Source organism: Armigeres subalbatus, unplaced genomic scaffold (assembly GCF_024139115.2).
Source record: "Armigeres subalbatus isolate Guangzhou_Male unplaced genomic scaffold, GZ_Asu_2 Contig574, whole genome shotgun sequence".
Classification (NCBI taxonomy): Eukaryota; Metazoa; Arthropoda; class Insecta; order Diptera; family Culicidae; genus Armigeres; species Armigeres subalbatus.
The window spans coordinates 1-15,265 of record NW_026943341.1 but is presented as its reverse complement, the minus strand read 5'-3'; the positions used below and the strand labels follow the sequence as shown (position 1 = coordinate 15,265).

General features: G+C 46.2%; 2 protein-coding genes across 2 annotated transcripts; both read right to left on the bottom strand.

The window, feature by feature from the left end:
* Window positions 1–3,985: 3,985 nt before the first annotated feature.
* Window positions 3,986–5,806, bottom strand: LOC134204434 (uncharacterized). The gene has a single exon (XM_062679252.1). The coding sequence runs from the start codon at window positions 5,804–5,806 to the stop codon at window positions 3,986–3,988; it is 1,821 nt and encodes a 606-aa protein (XP_062535236.1).
* A 535-nt stretch (window positions 5,807–6,341) lies between these two features.
* LOC134204432 (uncharacterized) lies at window positions 6,342–9,292 on the bottom strand. The gene is made up of 2 exons (XM_062679251.1): window positions 7,544–9,292; window positions 6,342–7,499 (listed from the first exon to the last, which is right to left on the bottom strand). The coding sequence occupies exons 1-2, from the start codon at window positions 9,290–9,292 to the stop codon at window positions 6,342–6,344; spliced, it is 2,907 nt and encodes a 968-aa protein (XP_062535235.1).
* Window positions 9,293–15,265: the final 5,973 nt, after the last annotated feature.

The window sequence follows — 15,265 nt, the reverse complement described above, 5'->3', positions numbered from 1 at the left end:
TCAAAAGGCTCGGAAGCCTCCTTTCAAAAGGCTCGGAAGCCTCCTTTCAAAAAGCTCGGAAGCCTCCTTTCAAAAGGCTCGGAAGCCTCCTTTCAAAAGGCTCGGAAGCCTCCTTTCAAGAGGCTCGGAAGCCTCCTTTCAAGAGGCTCGGAAGCCTCCTTTCAAGAGGCTCGGAAGCCTCCTTTCAAGAGGCTCGGAAGCCTCCTTTCAAGAGCTCAGAGCCTCCTTTCAAGAGGCTCAGGAAGCCTCCTTTCAGAGGCTCAGAAGCCTCCTTTCAAGAGGCTCGAAGCCTCCTTTCAAGAGGCTCAGAAGCCTCCTTTCAAGAGCTCAGAAGCCTCCTTTCAAGAGGCTCAGAAGCCTCCTTTCAAGAGGCTCAGAGCCTCCTTTCAAGAGGCTCCAGGAAGCCTCCTTTCAAGAGGCTCAGAAGCCTCCTTTCAAGAGGCTCAGAAGCCTCCTTTCAAGAGGCTCAGAGCCTCCTTTCAAGAGGCTCAGGAAGCCTCCTTTCAAGAGAGCTCAGAAGCCTCCTTTCAAGAGGCTCAAGCCTCCTTTCAAGAGGCTCAGGAAGCCTCCTTTCAAGAGGCTCAAGCCTCCTTTCAAGAGGCTCAGAAGCCTCCTTTCAAGAGGCTCAGAAGCCTCCTTTCAAGAGGCTCAAGCCTCCTTTCAAGAGGCTCAGGCCTCCTTTCAAGAGGCTCAGAGCCTCCTTTCAAGAGGCTCAAGCCTCCTTTCAAGAGAGCTCAGGCCTCTTTCAAGAAACTCAGGCTTCCTTTCAAGAGGCTCAAGCCTCCTTTCAAGAGGCTCAGAAGCCTCCTTTCCAAGAGGCTCAGAAGCCTCCTTTCAAGAGAGCTCAGAAGCCTCCTTTCAAGAGGCTCAGAGCCTCCTTTCAAGAGGCTCAGGAAGCCTCCTTTCAAGAGGCTCAAGCCTCCTTTCAAGAGCTCAGAAGCCTCCTTTCAAGAAGGCTCAGAAGCCTCCTTCCAAGAGGCTCAGAGCCTCCTTTCAAGAGGCTCAGAGCCTCCTTTCAATAGGCTCAGAAGTCTCCTTTCAAGAGGCTCAGAGCCTCCTTTCAAGAGCTCAGAGCCTCCTTTCAAGAGCTCAGAAGCCTCCTTTCAAGAGGCTCAGAAGCCTCCTTTCAAGAGGCTCAGAAGCCTCCTTTCAAGAGGCTCAGGAAGCCTCCTTTCAAGAGGCTCAAGCCTCCTTTCAAGAGCTCAAGCCTCCTTTCAAGAGAGCTCAGAAGCCTCCTTTCAAGAGGCTCAGAAGCCTCCTTTCAAGAGGCTCAGAGCCTCCTTTCAAGAGGCTCAAGCCTCCTTTCAAGAGGCTCAGAAGCCTCCTTTCAAGAGGCTCAGAAGCCTCCTTTCAAGAGGCTCAAGCCTCCTTTCAAGAGGCTCAAGCCTCCTTTCAAGAGGCTCAGAAGCCTCCTTTCAAGAGGCTCAAGCCTCCTTTCAAGAGGCTCGGAAGCCTCCTTTCAAGAGGCTCGGAAGCCTCCTTTCAAGAGGCTCGGAAGCCTCCTTTCAAGAGGCTCGGAAGCCTCCTTTCAAGAGGCTCGGAAGCCTCCTTTCAAGAGGCTCGGAAGCCTCCTCTCTAGTAGCACACTTGTCACATATCAGTAACTGTGACTTATATATGACCAAATCCAGTCACATTGGAGTTGCTGCAACCAAATCGATCTGAACTGTGTTACTAGGGCTTCAAGAAGTTTATGGAGTTATCCATTTTGTATATATGGATACGATTATTAAGATTATACGATTATTAAGAGATTATTAAGATTATTTTCATTTACAGCAAAAAAAATTATAGGGGGTACATCAATTAATGCACAAGTTCGAAGGGGTACCTAACAAGAAAAAGGTTGAGAACCGCTGTTTTATAACAATGAATGTTAAACTAATTTTCCTCTCCTAATCCTAAATTGACTGTAAGGACGTGACCAGCATCGTTATTGGAAACTCCGGAGCAAGTATACAATAAGAATAACTTTTTTTGTATCCCAAGAATATTATTTAATTGGTGAGCTGTTTCTCGGCCAATCATCATTAGCAACTTCGCATGAAATTTGCAAAAAAATCCAGAACGGGTTGAAAGATCATTGAAATTGCTGAAAGTTCTTTACTTACGATTGCTTTCAGCTCATATTGACCATAACAGCTGTTCTCATATGCCAAGGACACACAGATAATAGCTCAGTTCGTCGAGCTGATTGTATATAAGACTATGCTGCCGCTAACCGCAGCACATGTGTATATGGTTAAACAGTTATTTGACTTTGAAAAAGTGAAATCCGAATCGCGTAAGTTATGTAAAACCAATTTAATCAAAATTCCGCGGAAAAAAAATAAAATTTCGTTTCGTTTCGAAAAATTTCGAATCAAATGAACCTTGATTTCGTTTCGTTTCGAAGTTTCGAAAGTAAATCCATATTTCGTTTCGTTTCGATCCGAAATTACATAGACATTTTAAATTTCGTTTCGTTTCGTTTCGTTATGAAAAAGTGTGTTATCGCATACCCTTATATGATATAGCCTTTTGTTCATTCATGAAACAGAAATTTATCAGTATACGTTAGATCCAGAGTGTTTTCTATTGGATTTTAAGATGGCTGAGAATAATGCTGAGGAACGTGTCTTCCCAAATTCAAGTTTCAAGGATGTTTATTTCTCTTCAACCAAAGTTTTGTTTTTAGAAAACATCAGCGGGAAGGATTACAGACTTAAACTTGCCTATAAAAATGTGTTGCTTTAGCACTTTTTCCTTGTTAAGATATAACAAAGGCATCAAAGGAGGTTCGAAAATCTTGCCCAAAGAAACGTAATTTTTTTATGTAAGCAACCCAACAAACAATTTGAGCTGAATAAGCTTGTTTTTAAGCTGAAGAAGACTATTTTTGGTTGAATAAGCGCTCTATCGGCTTCCAATGTTTGTTGGGAAGTATTATGTGAATGGGGTGTACCCGTTAGGCATAATGGACGTTATACATGAATGACCCAAAGATTAGCCCATGACATAAAGAAGGCAGAATTATGCCAAACGACCATTATCCCTAACGTCCGTAATACGTAACGTCCATTATGTCTAACGTACTTATCCCTAACGTACTTATGCCTAACGTAGCGGACTCATGTGAATGGTCGCCAATCAACGCACAAAAAGACCACTAGGGACCCACTTTTTTCCCCTTCACTATGATCGGTCTATGAAAATACGCTAAAGAGTATTCCTCGATCTTCCAATAACATTTTAGGGTGGCACAATAAGTGGAATACGCTTCTGAAACGAGGAAGTCCTCCGTTTTACAGCGTTCCAAAACAGCTCCAACTAGAAGAAAGAAATGTGACCACCGATACTCTACGAAAAACGAAAAACTAGACATACTGGTACGTTCATATATTCCAGGTGATTGGCATATTTTTTCTTTTAATATGATTAGGAAAATAATAATAATAATAATAATAAGTAGGTGGGAGCTCAGGTGAAATACCCTGGGCGTCCATGAAAAACCACCTGTTGAACCTCGGAATGGTTCTCCCTCTGCGGGTGGGTATCGAGTGGACTGTATGTGATCTCCTTGGTGTTCTTCCAATCGGATGGGGGTTGAAAGCTTGGCTTTTTATTTACACAATACGACACTAGAGTTTATTTCACGACAACACTTTTATTTACTTTACACTAGACATTCTAACACTTTATTTTTAAGATTTACACTACACATTACAACATTTATTAACTTAATAATATTATTACAATTATCGGTCCCTGACCGGCTATCGTAATGGCTAGTTCTATTTTACAATAGGGGTGATTTCTATTCAATCAGTGCAAATTGAGATACTTCTACACTACTCGTCACTCTTTCTCTAGTTGACCATCATCGAGGGGATTGCGAATGGTAAAAGCTGGGTGTAGTACAAACATTCTCCCCAACCCTGAAATTACAGAATTTCTGAAAAGAAAAAATCCTCTACGAACACAGATTGGCTTGACAATCGAATCCTTAACTACGCCTCCTTCTCAGATGGTTGGCACGATGGGGCAAAATGCAAAGTTTCTCAACTGCGCGCTTGGCCAAACCGGACGCGGTTTTCAGTGTTACAACCCTAACTACGCCGTCGGCCCCCGGATGAGCCTCCTGAATCCGTCCCAATTTCCACTGTAATGGGGGCGTGTTGTCTTCCCTGACGACGACGAGTTTTCCTACGGTTATAGGAACAGCAAGCTTCCACCGCTTAACCCTTCCTTGCATCTGGGAAAGATATTCCGTTCTCCATCGTTTCCAGAACAGCTGCAGTTTTTGTTGGATTAGTTGGTGCTTCTCCAACCGGTTCATAGGAACCTCAGAATAATCTGGATCTGGAATCTGGTGTAATGATGCTCCAATAAGAAAATGACCGGGAGTTAATGCTTCCAGGTCCGTTGGGTCATCTGACATGGGAGTCAGTGGCCTAGAATTTAGACACGACTCCACCTGAGCTAAAAGCGTGCACAAATCTTCGTAAGAAACGACGACTTCTCCTAAGACCTTCAGTAGGTGTAGCTTCGCTGAACGAACGGCCGCTTCCCAAAGGCCTCCAAAATGTGGGGCTTTGGGCGGAATAAAATGCCAATTTATACCATCCTCTGAACAATCCTTCATTATCCGCTTCCGGTGATCTTCGCTGCGTAGAAGCTCGAAGAGCTTCTTTAGTTGGTTCCGAGCTCCAACAAAATTGGTCCCGTTGTCGGAGTACACATCCGTACATCGTCCTCGCCTCGCAATAAATCTTCTAAATGCCTGCAGGAAACGGTCTGTGCTAAGGTCAGTCACCAGCTCTAGATGAACTGCCTTCGTGCACATACAAACGAACAGCGCTACATACGCTTTCACTGCGGTTCTGCGTGGACCTGGTCGGAAGTAGACAGGTCCGAAGTAGTCAACACCCGTCTTCGAGAAGGGTCGAGCTACTGTAACACGCGCTGCTGGCAGTTCACCCATAAACTGCTCAACTGGGTTTGGTTTTGTCCGGAAGCAGCGTAAGCACTCATGCACAACCTTACGCGCTACATTCCTGCCTCCTAATGGCCAGTAACGTTGCCTAACCGTTGCTAGAAGCAGTTGAGGGCCTGCGTGCAACAGTTTGTGATGATAATGCTGAAATACTAACTTAGTCAGCGGATGCCTTGCCGGTAATACAAAGGGGTGTTTAGTTGCATCCGCTTCCTGTGAATGTTCTAACCTTCCACCGACCCGAATCACGTTATCGTTCAACAACTGTGGATTAAACCAACGAAGCGGTGAGCTCCTTCCTACCGATTCCATTTTTGATAATAACGACCACTCTTGCTCGAACTCCTCACGTTGCACGCATCGTATGACAGCTATTTCCGCCTTTTTCACCTCTTCTGCTGTAAGGTATGTCGGATCATCCGGACTTCGTATTGGGTTCCTAAGCCTTGCTATAAATCGCAACAGATATGCTGTACGACGAACCATGTCGGTAAACGATGAAAACTTCGCCACGTACCATCTTCCAAAATTTTCTCTTTCCGGCGCTGCGCAGTGCGCAACAGATCTTCGTATCTCTTCTTCTGCTTCATCCTTATAGTTCTCTGTAACTTGGATTGGCCAGCATTCCTGTTCCAGCTTCAGCCAAGAGGGTCCCTCCCACCACACCTGGTTTTCATGGATTTGTTGCGGTAGTAATCCTTTCGAGATCAGGTCTGCAGGATTATTTACACCTTGAACATGGTTCCATGCACAATTCCCCGCTGCTACTTGCATTTTTGCTACACAGTTCGCTACGAAGTGTTCCATGTAGCCGGTATTGCCTTTAACCATTGTAGCACACATGTCGAATCCACCCAAGAGAATGTTTCCGCTTCTATTTTCAGAGAACTGAACACCTTTTCTTTTAGTTGTGCCGCTAATAATGCTCCACAAAGCTCCAATCGTGGAATTGACTGTGATTTCAGTGGAGCAACCTTAGATTTTGAAGTAAGCAAGGCAACGTTGCATCTTCTTGAATTGTCTATGCTTCGGACATAAGCACATGTTCCGTAGGCCGCCTTGGATGCGTCCGAAAAGAAGTGTAGTTGAATACTTGTTGCGCCTGGTATCACAACGCATCGTTGAATACTGATTTCATTTAAAAGTGGTATTTGCCGGTAAAGCTCCATCCATTCTTCACATTCACGGGCTCCTACTGCTTGGTCCCAGTCTAGTTTTCTGCCCTCTTCATCTGTCCAGCACCACAGACGTTGCATGTATATTTTCGCCATCACAATAACTGCACCTATCAAGCCTAGGGGATCGAACAGCGTAGCGATCATCGACAAAAGTTTCCGCTTTGTTAACTTTTCCTTCGGGTCAACTCTCACGACCTTGAACTGGAACTTGAAAACGTCACTTGTGGGAACCAGTATAACCCTAACGTCTTTACGGCCGGATCTGGATCAAGTTGCAGTCCATCCTCTTTCGCTATCGCAAGATTTTGTTCAGGAACTCCTTCCAACACTACTGTTGAATTGGAGGCCCATTTCCTCAGATGGAATCCGCCACTCTCCATCATACTGTCGAGCTGCATTTGCAATTGTTTCGCCACCTCAGCCTTATCCTCTCCTGTTAAAACGTCGTCCATGTAGACGTCTTCCATGACCGCCCTTGCCGCCATCGGGAAATTCTGCTGTTCGTCCAACGCTAACTGCTTCAAGGTTCTTGTTGCCAGATATGGTGCCGGTTTTGTCCCGTACGTTACTGTACGAAGTTCATACGTTTCGGCCTCCATGCCGAAATTTTTTCGCCACAATATGTTCTGCAACGGGAGATCTTCCTGGTCTATCCAGATTTGACGGAACATTTTTTCCACGTCTGCCACCATAAGAATTTGTTTAATTCGCGACCGAAGGATTATGGAACGCAAATCTTCTTGGATCACTGGCCCTGCCAGCAATGCATCGTTCAGTGATACGCCTGTACTTGTGTTACAAGACGCATCGAAAACCACCCGGACCTTGGTGGTCGTGCTGCTCTCCTTAACAACAGGATGATGAGGTAAATAACACCTACTTGCCTTGTCGGTTGACACATCCACTCTGTGCATGTGCCCTAGCTCCAAATACTCCCCCATGAACCGCTCGTATTGCTCTCGTAACTGCGGTTCTCGAAACAATCGTCTTTCTATCCCTTGAAGACGTCGGAAGGCAATATCCCTTGATTCGCCTATTTTTGGCACAACGGTATCATCCTTTGGAAGAGAAACTGTATACCGCCCATCCTTTCCTCGTTTGACCGTGCTACTATAGTGCGCCTCGCACTTCGCTTCCATGGGAGAATAATTGTTGGGAGAATCAACTTCTTCGCAAGTCCAAAAGCGAGATAGAATTTCCTCTAAACCACCAGTAACTGCCATGTTACAGGAAAATTTCGGATTCGGATCATTCGGATCAGCATTCACCAGACCGGATACCACCCAGCCAAATACTGACTCCGTTAACATGGGTAGACCGTTCCCAAGATCCATTTCATTGCCGGCCTTGAAGAACGTGAAGAAATGTTGGATTCAAGGATCAAATCCACCGCCTTGGAATTAAAAAATGCTGGATCTGCCAACTGCACGCCTCGTGGAATCTTCCAGCATTCCCCTTGAATATTCGTCGTTGGTAAATCTGCCGTAACCTTCGGCAGAATGAGGAATTCCATTTCACGAGAAAATCCGGAAACTCGTGATTTGATTGTCGCTACAGCCTTGTGTTTAATCCGCGTATTGGATTGTCCTATACCAAGGACGGCTACATCCGAACGCCTCCGTTGGATGTTCAAACGTTGGCACAACTTCTCCGTCATGAAATTACATTCGGACCCAGAGTCCAACAAGGCCCGTGCTGGAAAACTGATACCTGTATCATCTTCCACCAAAACCACTGCTGTCGCTAACAGTACTGACGACGAACGTTGGAGTGCCGTATTGGATGACACCGAATCTGAAGCTGCAGAGGTACTTGGGATGCAATTTCGCTGTGAAGTACTTGTGGTATTCGATTTAGCTTGTGTTGGTGTCTGTGATGAGCCACCTTTTGCTCCATCACCCTTGTCCGACCGGAAACATACCATAGTATGGTGCTTCGCCTTGCATTTTTTGCAAACGAAGTGAGAGGAGCACTCGGAAGCTTGATGTCCACGACGGAAGCAGTTACGGCACAGCGAGTGATTGCGAAGGAGTTTGTCTCGACCCGACACCGAGAGACGCTGGAATGTTGGACATTGGTACAGCGGATGTTGTTCTGAACAAGCCATGCATCGACCACTAGATGCTTGAACCGCACTATGACTTGTTCGTGGGACTACAAACTTTTTCCTGGACAGACTAACCGATTCTCCCTTGAGAACAGCAGGTTTGGAAGGTAGCAAACCTAATACTCGAACCCGTTTTTGAAGAAACTCCGTCAGATCCTTGATGGAATCTTGTTCCTTTGAAGCCGAATACTCTTCCCATCCTCGACGTGTGACCGGGTCTAGGCGGGAACCTAGGATGTCCAGCAACAACAAATCTTTGTAGTCCTGGGGTTGAACAAGCTGATCCAAGTTTTGGACGATCCGTTCAAAGCCTTCCAGCAAGGACTGAAGCTCCGAAGCTGACTCCTTAGTCAACACGGGTAGCTTAGACAAAGCATGGACTTGCCGACGCCTAAGCAGCTTGCTGTCGTTGTACCGTTTTGACAATGTGTCCCACGCCACCTGGTAGTTCGCCTTAGTGATGGACAGCGGATCTATGAGAGCCTTGGCTTCACCTGTGAGACATCCCTTCAGGTAATGGAATTTCTCGACGTCCGGAAGATCGGCCTTCCAGTGGATTAATGAGGTGTACAAATCCCGGAAACTCAGCCACTCGTCGATATTGCCACTGAAGGTTTGTAGCTGGATTTGTGGAAGGCGAACATGTTCCAACGTAGGCTGCGACTGCGACTGCGATGCATCCAAAACACGCGACTGGTTCAATGTGGCATCTTCCAGCTCCTTAGCCTTCTCCATCAATGACGTCTTGACCGAAAAATACCGCTGCACAAACGATGCCCTAATTTTACCACATTCCTCTTCTTCTTCACTGTAATCATCATGCGATTCTACCTCCACTATAGCCTCACTAATCGTTTCCCATAACTCCTCCAATTTATCAACCCTAATCGACACCTGAATTGCTGTGGTTTGCTCATTCATGGACTGAGAAAACTTGAGAATGTCCTCAAACATATACAGATATGAGTTGAGTCGAGTCTGCAACGATCGCAGGGATTGCTCCTTCTTCGTCGTGGTCGTCTTCGGCGGCATCGTGTAACAGGTGTATTCCAGGAAACGATTAGAATAGAACAGTTGTAGTAATCGGTATTTGTGCCTAGCTTCGGCTAGACATACACTGTAGAGCTACTGACCTTCACAAAATGAATATAATTCCCCTCTACAGGTGTGTACAGTTTCCGATCAATGGTTGATTTACTACGTTGCCTACGTGTTTCATTCAATAGCTTGCCAGCACCAGGATTCGTGTGGAGGAAAAATTTGTTATGTAGTAAACACAAAAGCCCACGCCTCGACAAGGCATATACTGTCTTAAACTGACCTGACAGACCAGTTTTCAATACTGGTATTCCAATAGACAGTGTGCCGGCTATTCACGGTAATCACAACTGTTCCTCCTCAATGCGTAGAACGTGCAAGAATGCTTCGGTCGGCCTCATTAACACGTCCCACAAAATTTGAATTAATAATCGATCAGCCAATGCGTATAGAACATCAATCATGCATCATCCGTGTTCAAAAGAGGATGAAAAATAGCAAATGTAATATCCAAAAACGTCTAGCATCGACTGGTCATATACTATAGTGCGATAAGTGTTCTATTTCACTAACCTGGACAACTAATAAAGTTGATTGATGACCAGTGATGCTGTACCATACATCGATACTCGGACGTGATGAGGTTTTGCTGATGGTGATGATGATGTGAATGTGGATGGGATAACGCAAATCCAATAGGAATTCGTTGACGTCCTGATGATGATCGCTTGGATGCCGCCGGTAGTTGAACAGCGCAATGAACACACAGAGCAAACAGCTGATCGAAACGAACGAACGTCGCACTGCGGCAGGCCGGCGAATGGTTTCCAACGACACAGGTAGGCTGCTATACTGCTGTTCGTGATGAATTATCGCAGCGATAGCAGCAGTTTGTTATGATTCCTCTCCGTCGCGTCGTCGGTATCAGTGCAGTAGTGATATGGAAACAAAATAGTGGCTGTGAAGATTATCCGCGAAGCCTAGCGAAGGCTGGACATATATCCGAGTAATTAATTACCTGGACGAACCAGGGCCACTTGCCCGTTTCCTGAAGTGTTGTTATGGTGATTATTCGGTGATAGTGCTTCTAACGGATCCTTATCCTTCCTTCGGTGATAGTGGTTGCAAATGAACTTTATCCTTCCGGATCGCCGCCAGGCAATCGATTCGATAGTGGTGTTGTGTGTAGTGCTCGTGCGGGAAATTAATTAGGTGTTAGCAGTGTTTTGATTTGGCTTCGGCTGGACATAAACTAATGTGTACCCACCTATGGGACCATTCGTTGATACTAATCCAGCGCAGGATGATTCCGTCTAGTGTTCGGTGGTGTTGAATCAGTGAAAATTGATGGCGGTTGATCTTGTTGATCGATGTATCGTGATGGTGTAATTTGGCGTTTTTCCACTGCTCTCAATGGCGCTTTCTTGGACGGTTTTGCTTCGGATTTGGCGGTTTTGATGACTTCAGGCCTTTAGTCATCCGGTTCGTTGGACCAAAATGTTGAACCTCGGAATGGTTCTCCCTCTGCGGGTGGGTATCGAGTGGACTGTATGTGATTTCCTTGGTGTTCTTCCAATCGGATGGGGGTTGAAAGCTTGGATTTTTATTTACACAATACGACACCTGAGTTTATTTCACGACAACACTTTTATTTACTTTACACTAGACATTCTAACACTTTATTTCTAAGATTTACACTACACATTACAACATTTATTAACTTATTAATATTATTACAAATTATCGGTCCCTGACCGGCTATCGTAATGGCTAATTCTATTTTACAATAGGGGTGATTTCTATTCAATCAGTGCAAATTGAGATACTTCTACACTACTCGTCACTCTTTCTCTAGTTGACCATCATCGAGGGGATTGCGAATGGTAAAAGCTGGGTGTAGTACAAACACCACCATTTCGAGTAGGTGGGAGCTGAAGGCCCAATTCCTAAGCACCAATGAAAAACCACCCTCGGGCGAGCACTGGCGCTTGAACCTAGCTATTTAGCACTGTAAAGAATTAAATAACTTTACAGAACCCGCAGCTTCCGGGAATGAAAGCACACCCAGCAATGGAGTTACGCTCAAGAACAATACCACCCATGCGATTGCCCGAGGAGGGAGCCCCTACTGGAGCTGGTCCTGGAACGGGGGACAGAGCGAGCGGACAGCGGCTAGAGGAAGGAGAGGTGCAACAGCGACCCTCTAGTCATCGGGCTCAGCCCGTGCCGACAAGGCAAAACAGAAACGGCAGCAGAAGAAATCACCAAGGCAATGCTGCACCTGCTGATGTTGCTGTGGTTGATCGACGTCAATCACTCACGTTAGCGGGCCGCCGACGGCAACGGATCATGTGGACAAGGGAGATGAATCAGTACGTGATCCGTTGCTACTACGTTTGCACCAGGATGGAGACGGATATGTCCGGCAGACCGGCGATGCTGGAGATGTTCAATGAGAGGTTCCTCGGTTTGCACCCCAGCTTGACCAGAACAAGTTGTACACACGCCAGAGAGCTATTATGTCACATAATATGCTGACTCCAGAAGACGTAGAGTACATCAAGCGGGAAGTGCAGAGGGAATTAGGAGAGGAGGAGGAGGCAAGATCGAGCGATACGTCGAGAAGGAGTTCTGTTGGGTTGGATGCATCAATCGCAAGTAACCGTCGCGATTCTATTGCACCCGCCGCTCCAGGACCAACAGTGGAATTGCAACGACAGCAATTGAAGGACGAACTAGCTAATCATATGGGCACAACAGTTACACAGTTCCGTGGGACAGACCCCATGTCCCGACACCGGATACCCAAGTTGCAGTACTCCTATCGATTGACGAGTACAGTAAGCATCCTTAACCAGGATATTTTGCCACAGTACTTGGAAACCGTGGAGAACCTTGAGGAGCTGCAATTTATCGTGTATTCGGCTGCAGTGGCTGCTGTAAGAACGTTGGGATTGCGAACGCGCCCACAAGGTGAGAGTGATGGACGCGCACGCCCCAAAGCACGAAAACCCGCGTGGATGCGACGTCTGGAGACCCGCATCGCCACACTGCGGTCAAAGGTTGGTCGATTAACACAGTACAAGCAGGGGAATCGATCAACCATTGTGGTGGAATTGGAGACATGACCGCTATCAACGTGACCGCCCAAGACATACGTGAGGCTACCCGGTATACCAGGAATTGGGCTGCACCAGGACCCGATTTTGTGCATAATTTCTGGTATAAAAAACTCACAACGGTCCACGGGCGGATGGCGGAATGCTTCAACACGGTATTAGATAACCCCGGGCAGCTACCGGAATTCATCACTAGGGGTGTCACTTATCTTCTGCCGAAGGATCGGAACACTTTGAACCCAGCCAAGTACAGACCAATAACGTGCCTTTCGAGTCTGTACAAAGTGCTGTCATCGGTAATAGCGAGGAGGGTGCAGAACCATTGCGACGTCAACTACCTGATGACCGAGGAACAAAAAGGTTGTCGACGTAACACACGAGGCTGCAAGGATCAGGTCATCATTGATGCAGTCGTTGTTGGGCAGGCCACCCACAAGCAAAGAAACCTGAGCATGGCGTATATCGACTATAAAAGGCATACGACTCAGTACCTCACTCGTACCTTCTTAAGGTACTGCAGTTGTATAAGATAGACGGTAACGTCATCAGGCTAATTCAGCACGCTATGAGGATGTGGAGCACATCACTACACATGGAGAAAAGGTGTTACGGTCCAGGACTCTCAGCATCAGGAGGGCCATATTCCAAGGCGATACCTTTAGTCCTCTATGGTTTTGCCTTGCAATGAACCCTCTTAGCAGAGCACTCAACCAACACAACTATGGCTATCATTTGAAGAGTGGGGAAAGGAGTACAAACATTACCCACACCTTCTTTATGGACGACTTGAAGCTGTTTGCGGAATCTGTGGAGAAGCTGCACCAATTTCTGCGGCTTGTAACGGTATTCAGCAACGACATCCGGATGGAGTTTGGTATCGATAAATGTCGATCCATACATCTACACCGGGGTCACCTGGTGGATGCCGACAGTTTCCGCGTCAACGAACAGGAGGAGATTCGAAACATGGTTGAAGGCGAAACGTACAAGTTCCTAGGTTTCCTGCAACTGAAAGGAATTCGCCATACGACGATCAAGAAAGAGCTGCAGGAAAAGTTCTTGCATCGCGTCAACGGTATTTTGAAGAGCCTCTTGTCGGCCAGCAACAAGGTGAAGGCGATAAACACGTTTGCTGTGCCCTTGTTGACATTCAGTTTCGGGGTGGTGAAGTGGACCAAGACTGACTTGGAGGCGTTAGAACGAGCAGTATGAGTGGCGTTCACTAAGCATCGCATGCGCCATCCAAAATCGTCCATTGAGAAAGTCACCCTACCACGTACAGTAGGAGGAAGAGGCGTCACCGATATACAAACACTATGTGTTTCCCAGATCCAGCAGTTGCGAAGATACTTCGTGGAAAGCCAGAACCGCCACGAAATCTATCGCGCTGTGTGTGAAGCTGACCACGGATTCAGTGCCCTACATCTGGCGCATGTAGACTATCAGTTGAATAGCGACAATTGTCGACGAGATGATTGCATCGTGGAAGCAGAAGTTGCATGGAACGCATCACCATCAACTTAAACTGGGATATAGCGACTAAGTGGTGTTGAATGCGTGGGTGGTGCGGGGTGAACTCTTCTCAGAAACAGAAGGATTCATGGTAGCCATCCAGGACCGGGTAATTGCGACGAAGAACTATCGGCACGAAAACATGGAGGACTGATGCAGCAAGTGCAATTGAGTAGGAGCAGAGCCGATCGAGCTTATCGTGTCCCGGTGTTCAGCCTTAGCTAATTCAGCTTATCCCGGTCGCCATAATGAAGTAGCCAAGATTGTGCACCAATAGCTTGCTTTAAAGCACAACTTGGTTAACCAGTTTGTCGCCTACTAAAAGTTTGTGCCTGACCCGGCTCTGGAAAATAGTTTCGTGAAGCTGTACTGGGATCGCGATATCATAACGGATGTCCTCATTCGTGCCAATCGGACCGATATTGTGGTCTACGACAAAAGGATGAAGCTGGTAACCCTCATCGACATTGCTGTACCGCTAGACCATAATGTCCAAACAACATTCTCTAACAAGATAACGAAGTACCACGACTTGGCGGAGGAGTTGAAGCAGATGTGGCACCTGGAGGACGTGCGTATAATTCCGGTTGTTATCTCAGCAACCGGAATCGTCCTGAAATCTCTTGTGAGATCCTTGGGGGGGCTGGAACTATCTCATACCCTCCATAGCATCCAAAAGACAGTGGTTCTTGGAACTTACAGCATCGTAAGAAGATTCCTAAGCCACCATAACTGATACACCCGGTGCAAACGTTTATTATTGGATTTTAAGTCAACCGGCGAATGAGATCCACAGAGCCTAATCCCTTTGGCATTCAGATTGCCCGGGTAGGTGAAAATTCCCAGCACGCTTGCTGAGGAAGTGCCAAAACTCTATAATAATAAATAATAACATGTTAATTTGTTTATTTGTTTATATGATACATGATGCCACAATGATGCTTACTTATAATTAATTACAAAATGCGAAATTACATTATATGGTCAAGTATCATTATTAACTATTCCTAAAAATAGAACTGAACCTTTCGCGAATTAGTTGACGGGACAAGTTAAAATCAAAAAGAGATGCAACTCTGTTGAATAGTCTTTGAAGACCGCCGATAGCACCGAACATACCGTAGTTCGTTCGATGCATAGGAACCCTGAACATCGAACTATTCCTAAGGGATCGGGGTTGCACTTGGTAGTTAATTTGTTCCAGAAGAAAAGGGCAGTTGAGTCGTCCCTGTAGTAGATCTGCTATCAGTAATGCCATCGTTGTGCTTCGGCGGACGGAAAGGGGTTCCAGATCAATCAAACGGCATCGGCTTTCATAGCTTGGAAGACGGAAGGG

What these genes read in the sequence shown, in the direction of transcription:
- LOC134204434 (XM_062679252.1), bottom strand. Translation starts at nt 5,806, where the DNA reads ATGGTTAAAGGCAATACCGGCTACATGGAACACTTCGTAGCGAACTGT.
- LOC134204432 (XM_062679251.1), bottom strand. Translation starts at nt 9,292, where the DNA reads ATGCCGCCGAAGACGACCACGACGAAGAAGGAGCAATCCCTGCGATCG. An exon ending in CATTTTTTAATTCCAAGGCG is followed by an intron (nt 7,500 to 7,543) that starts GTGGATTTGATC and finishes ACGTTCTTCAAG; the next exon opens with GCCGGCAATGAAATGGATCT.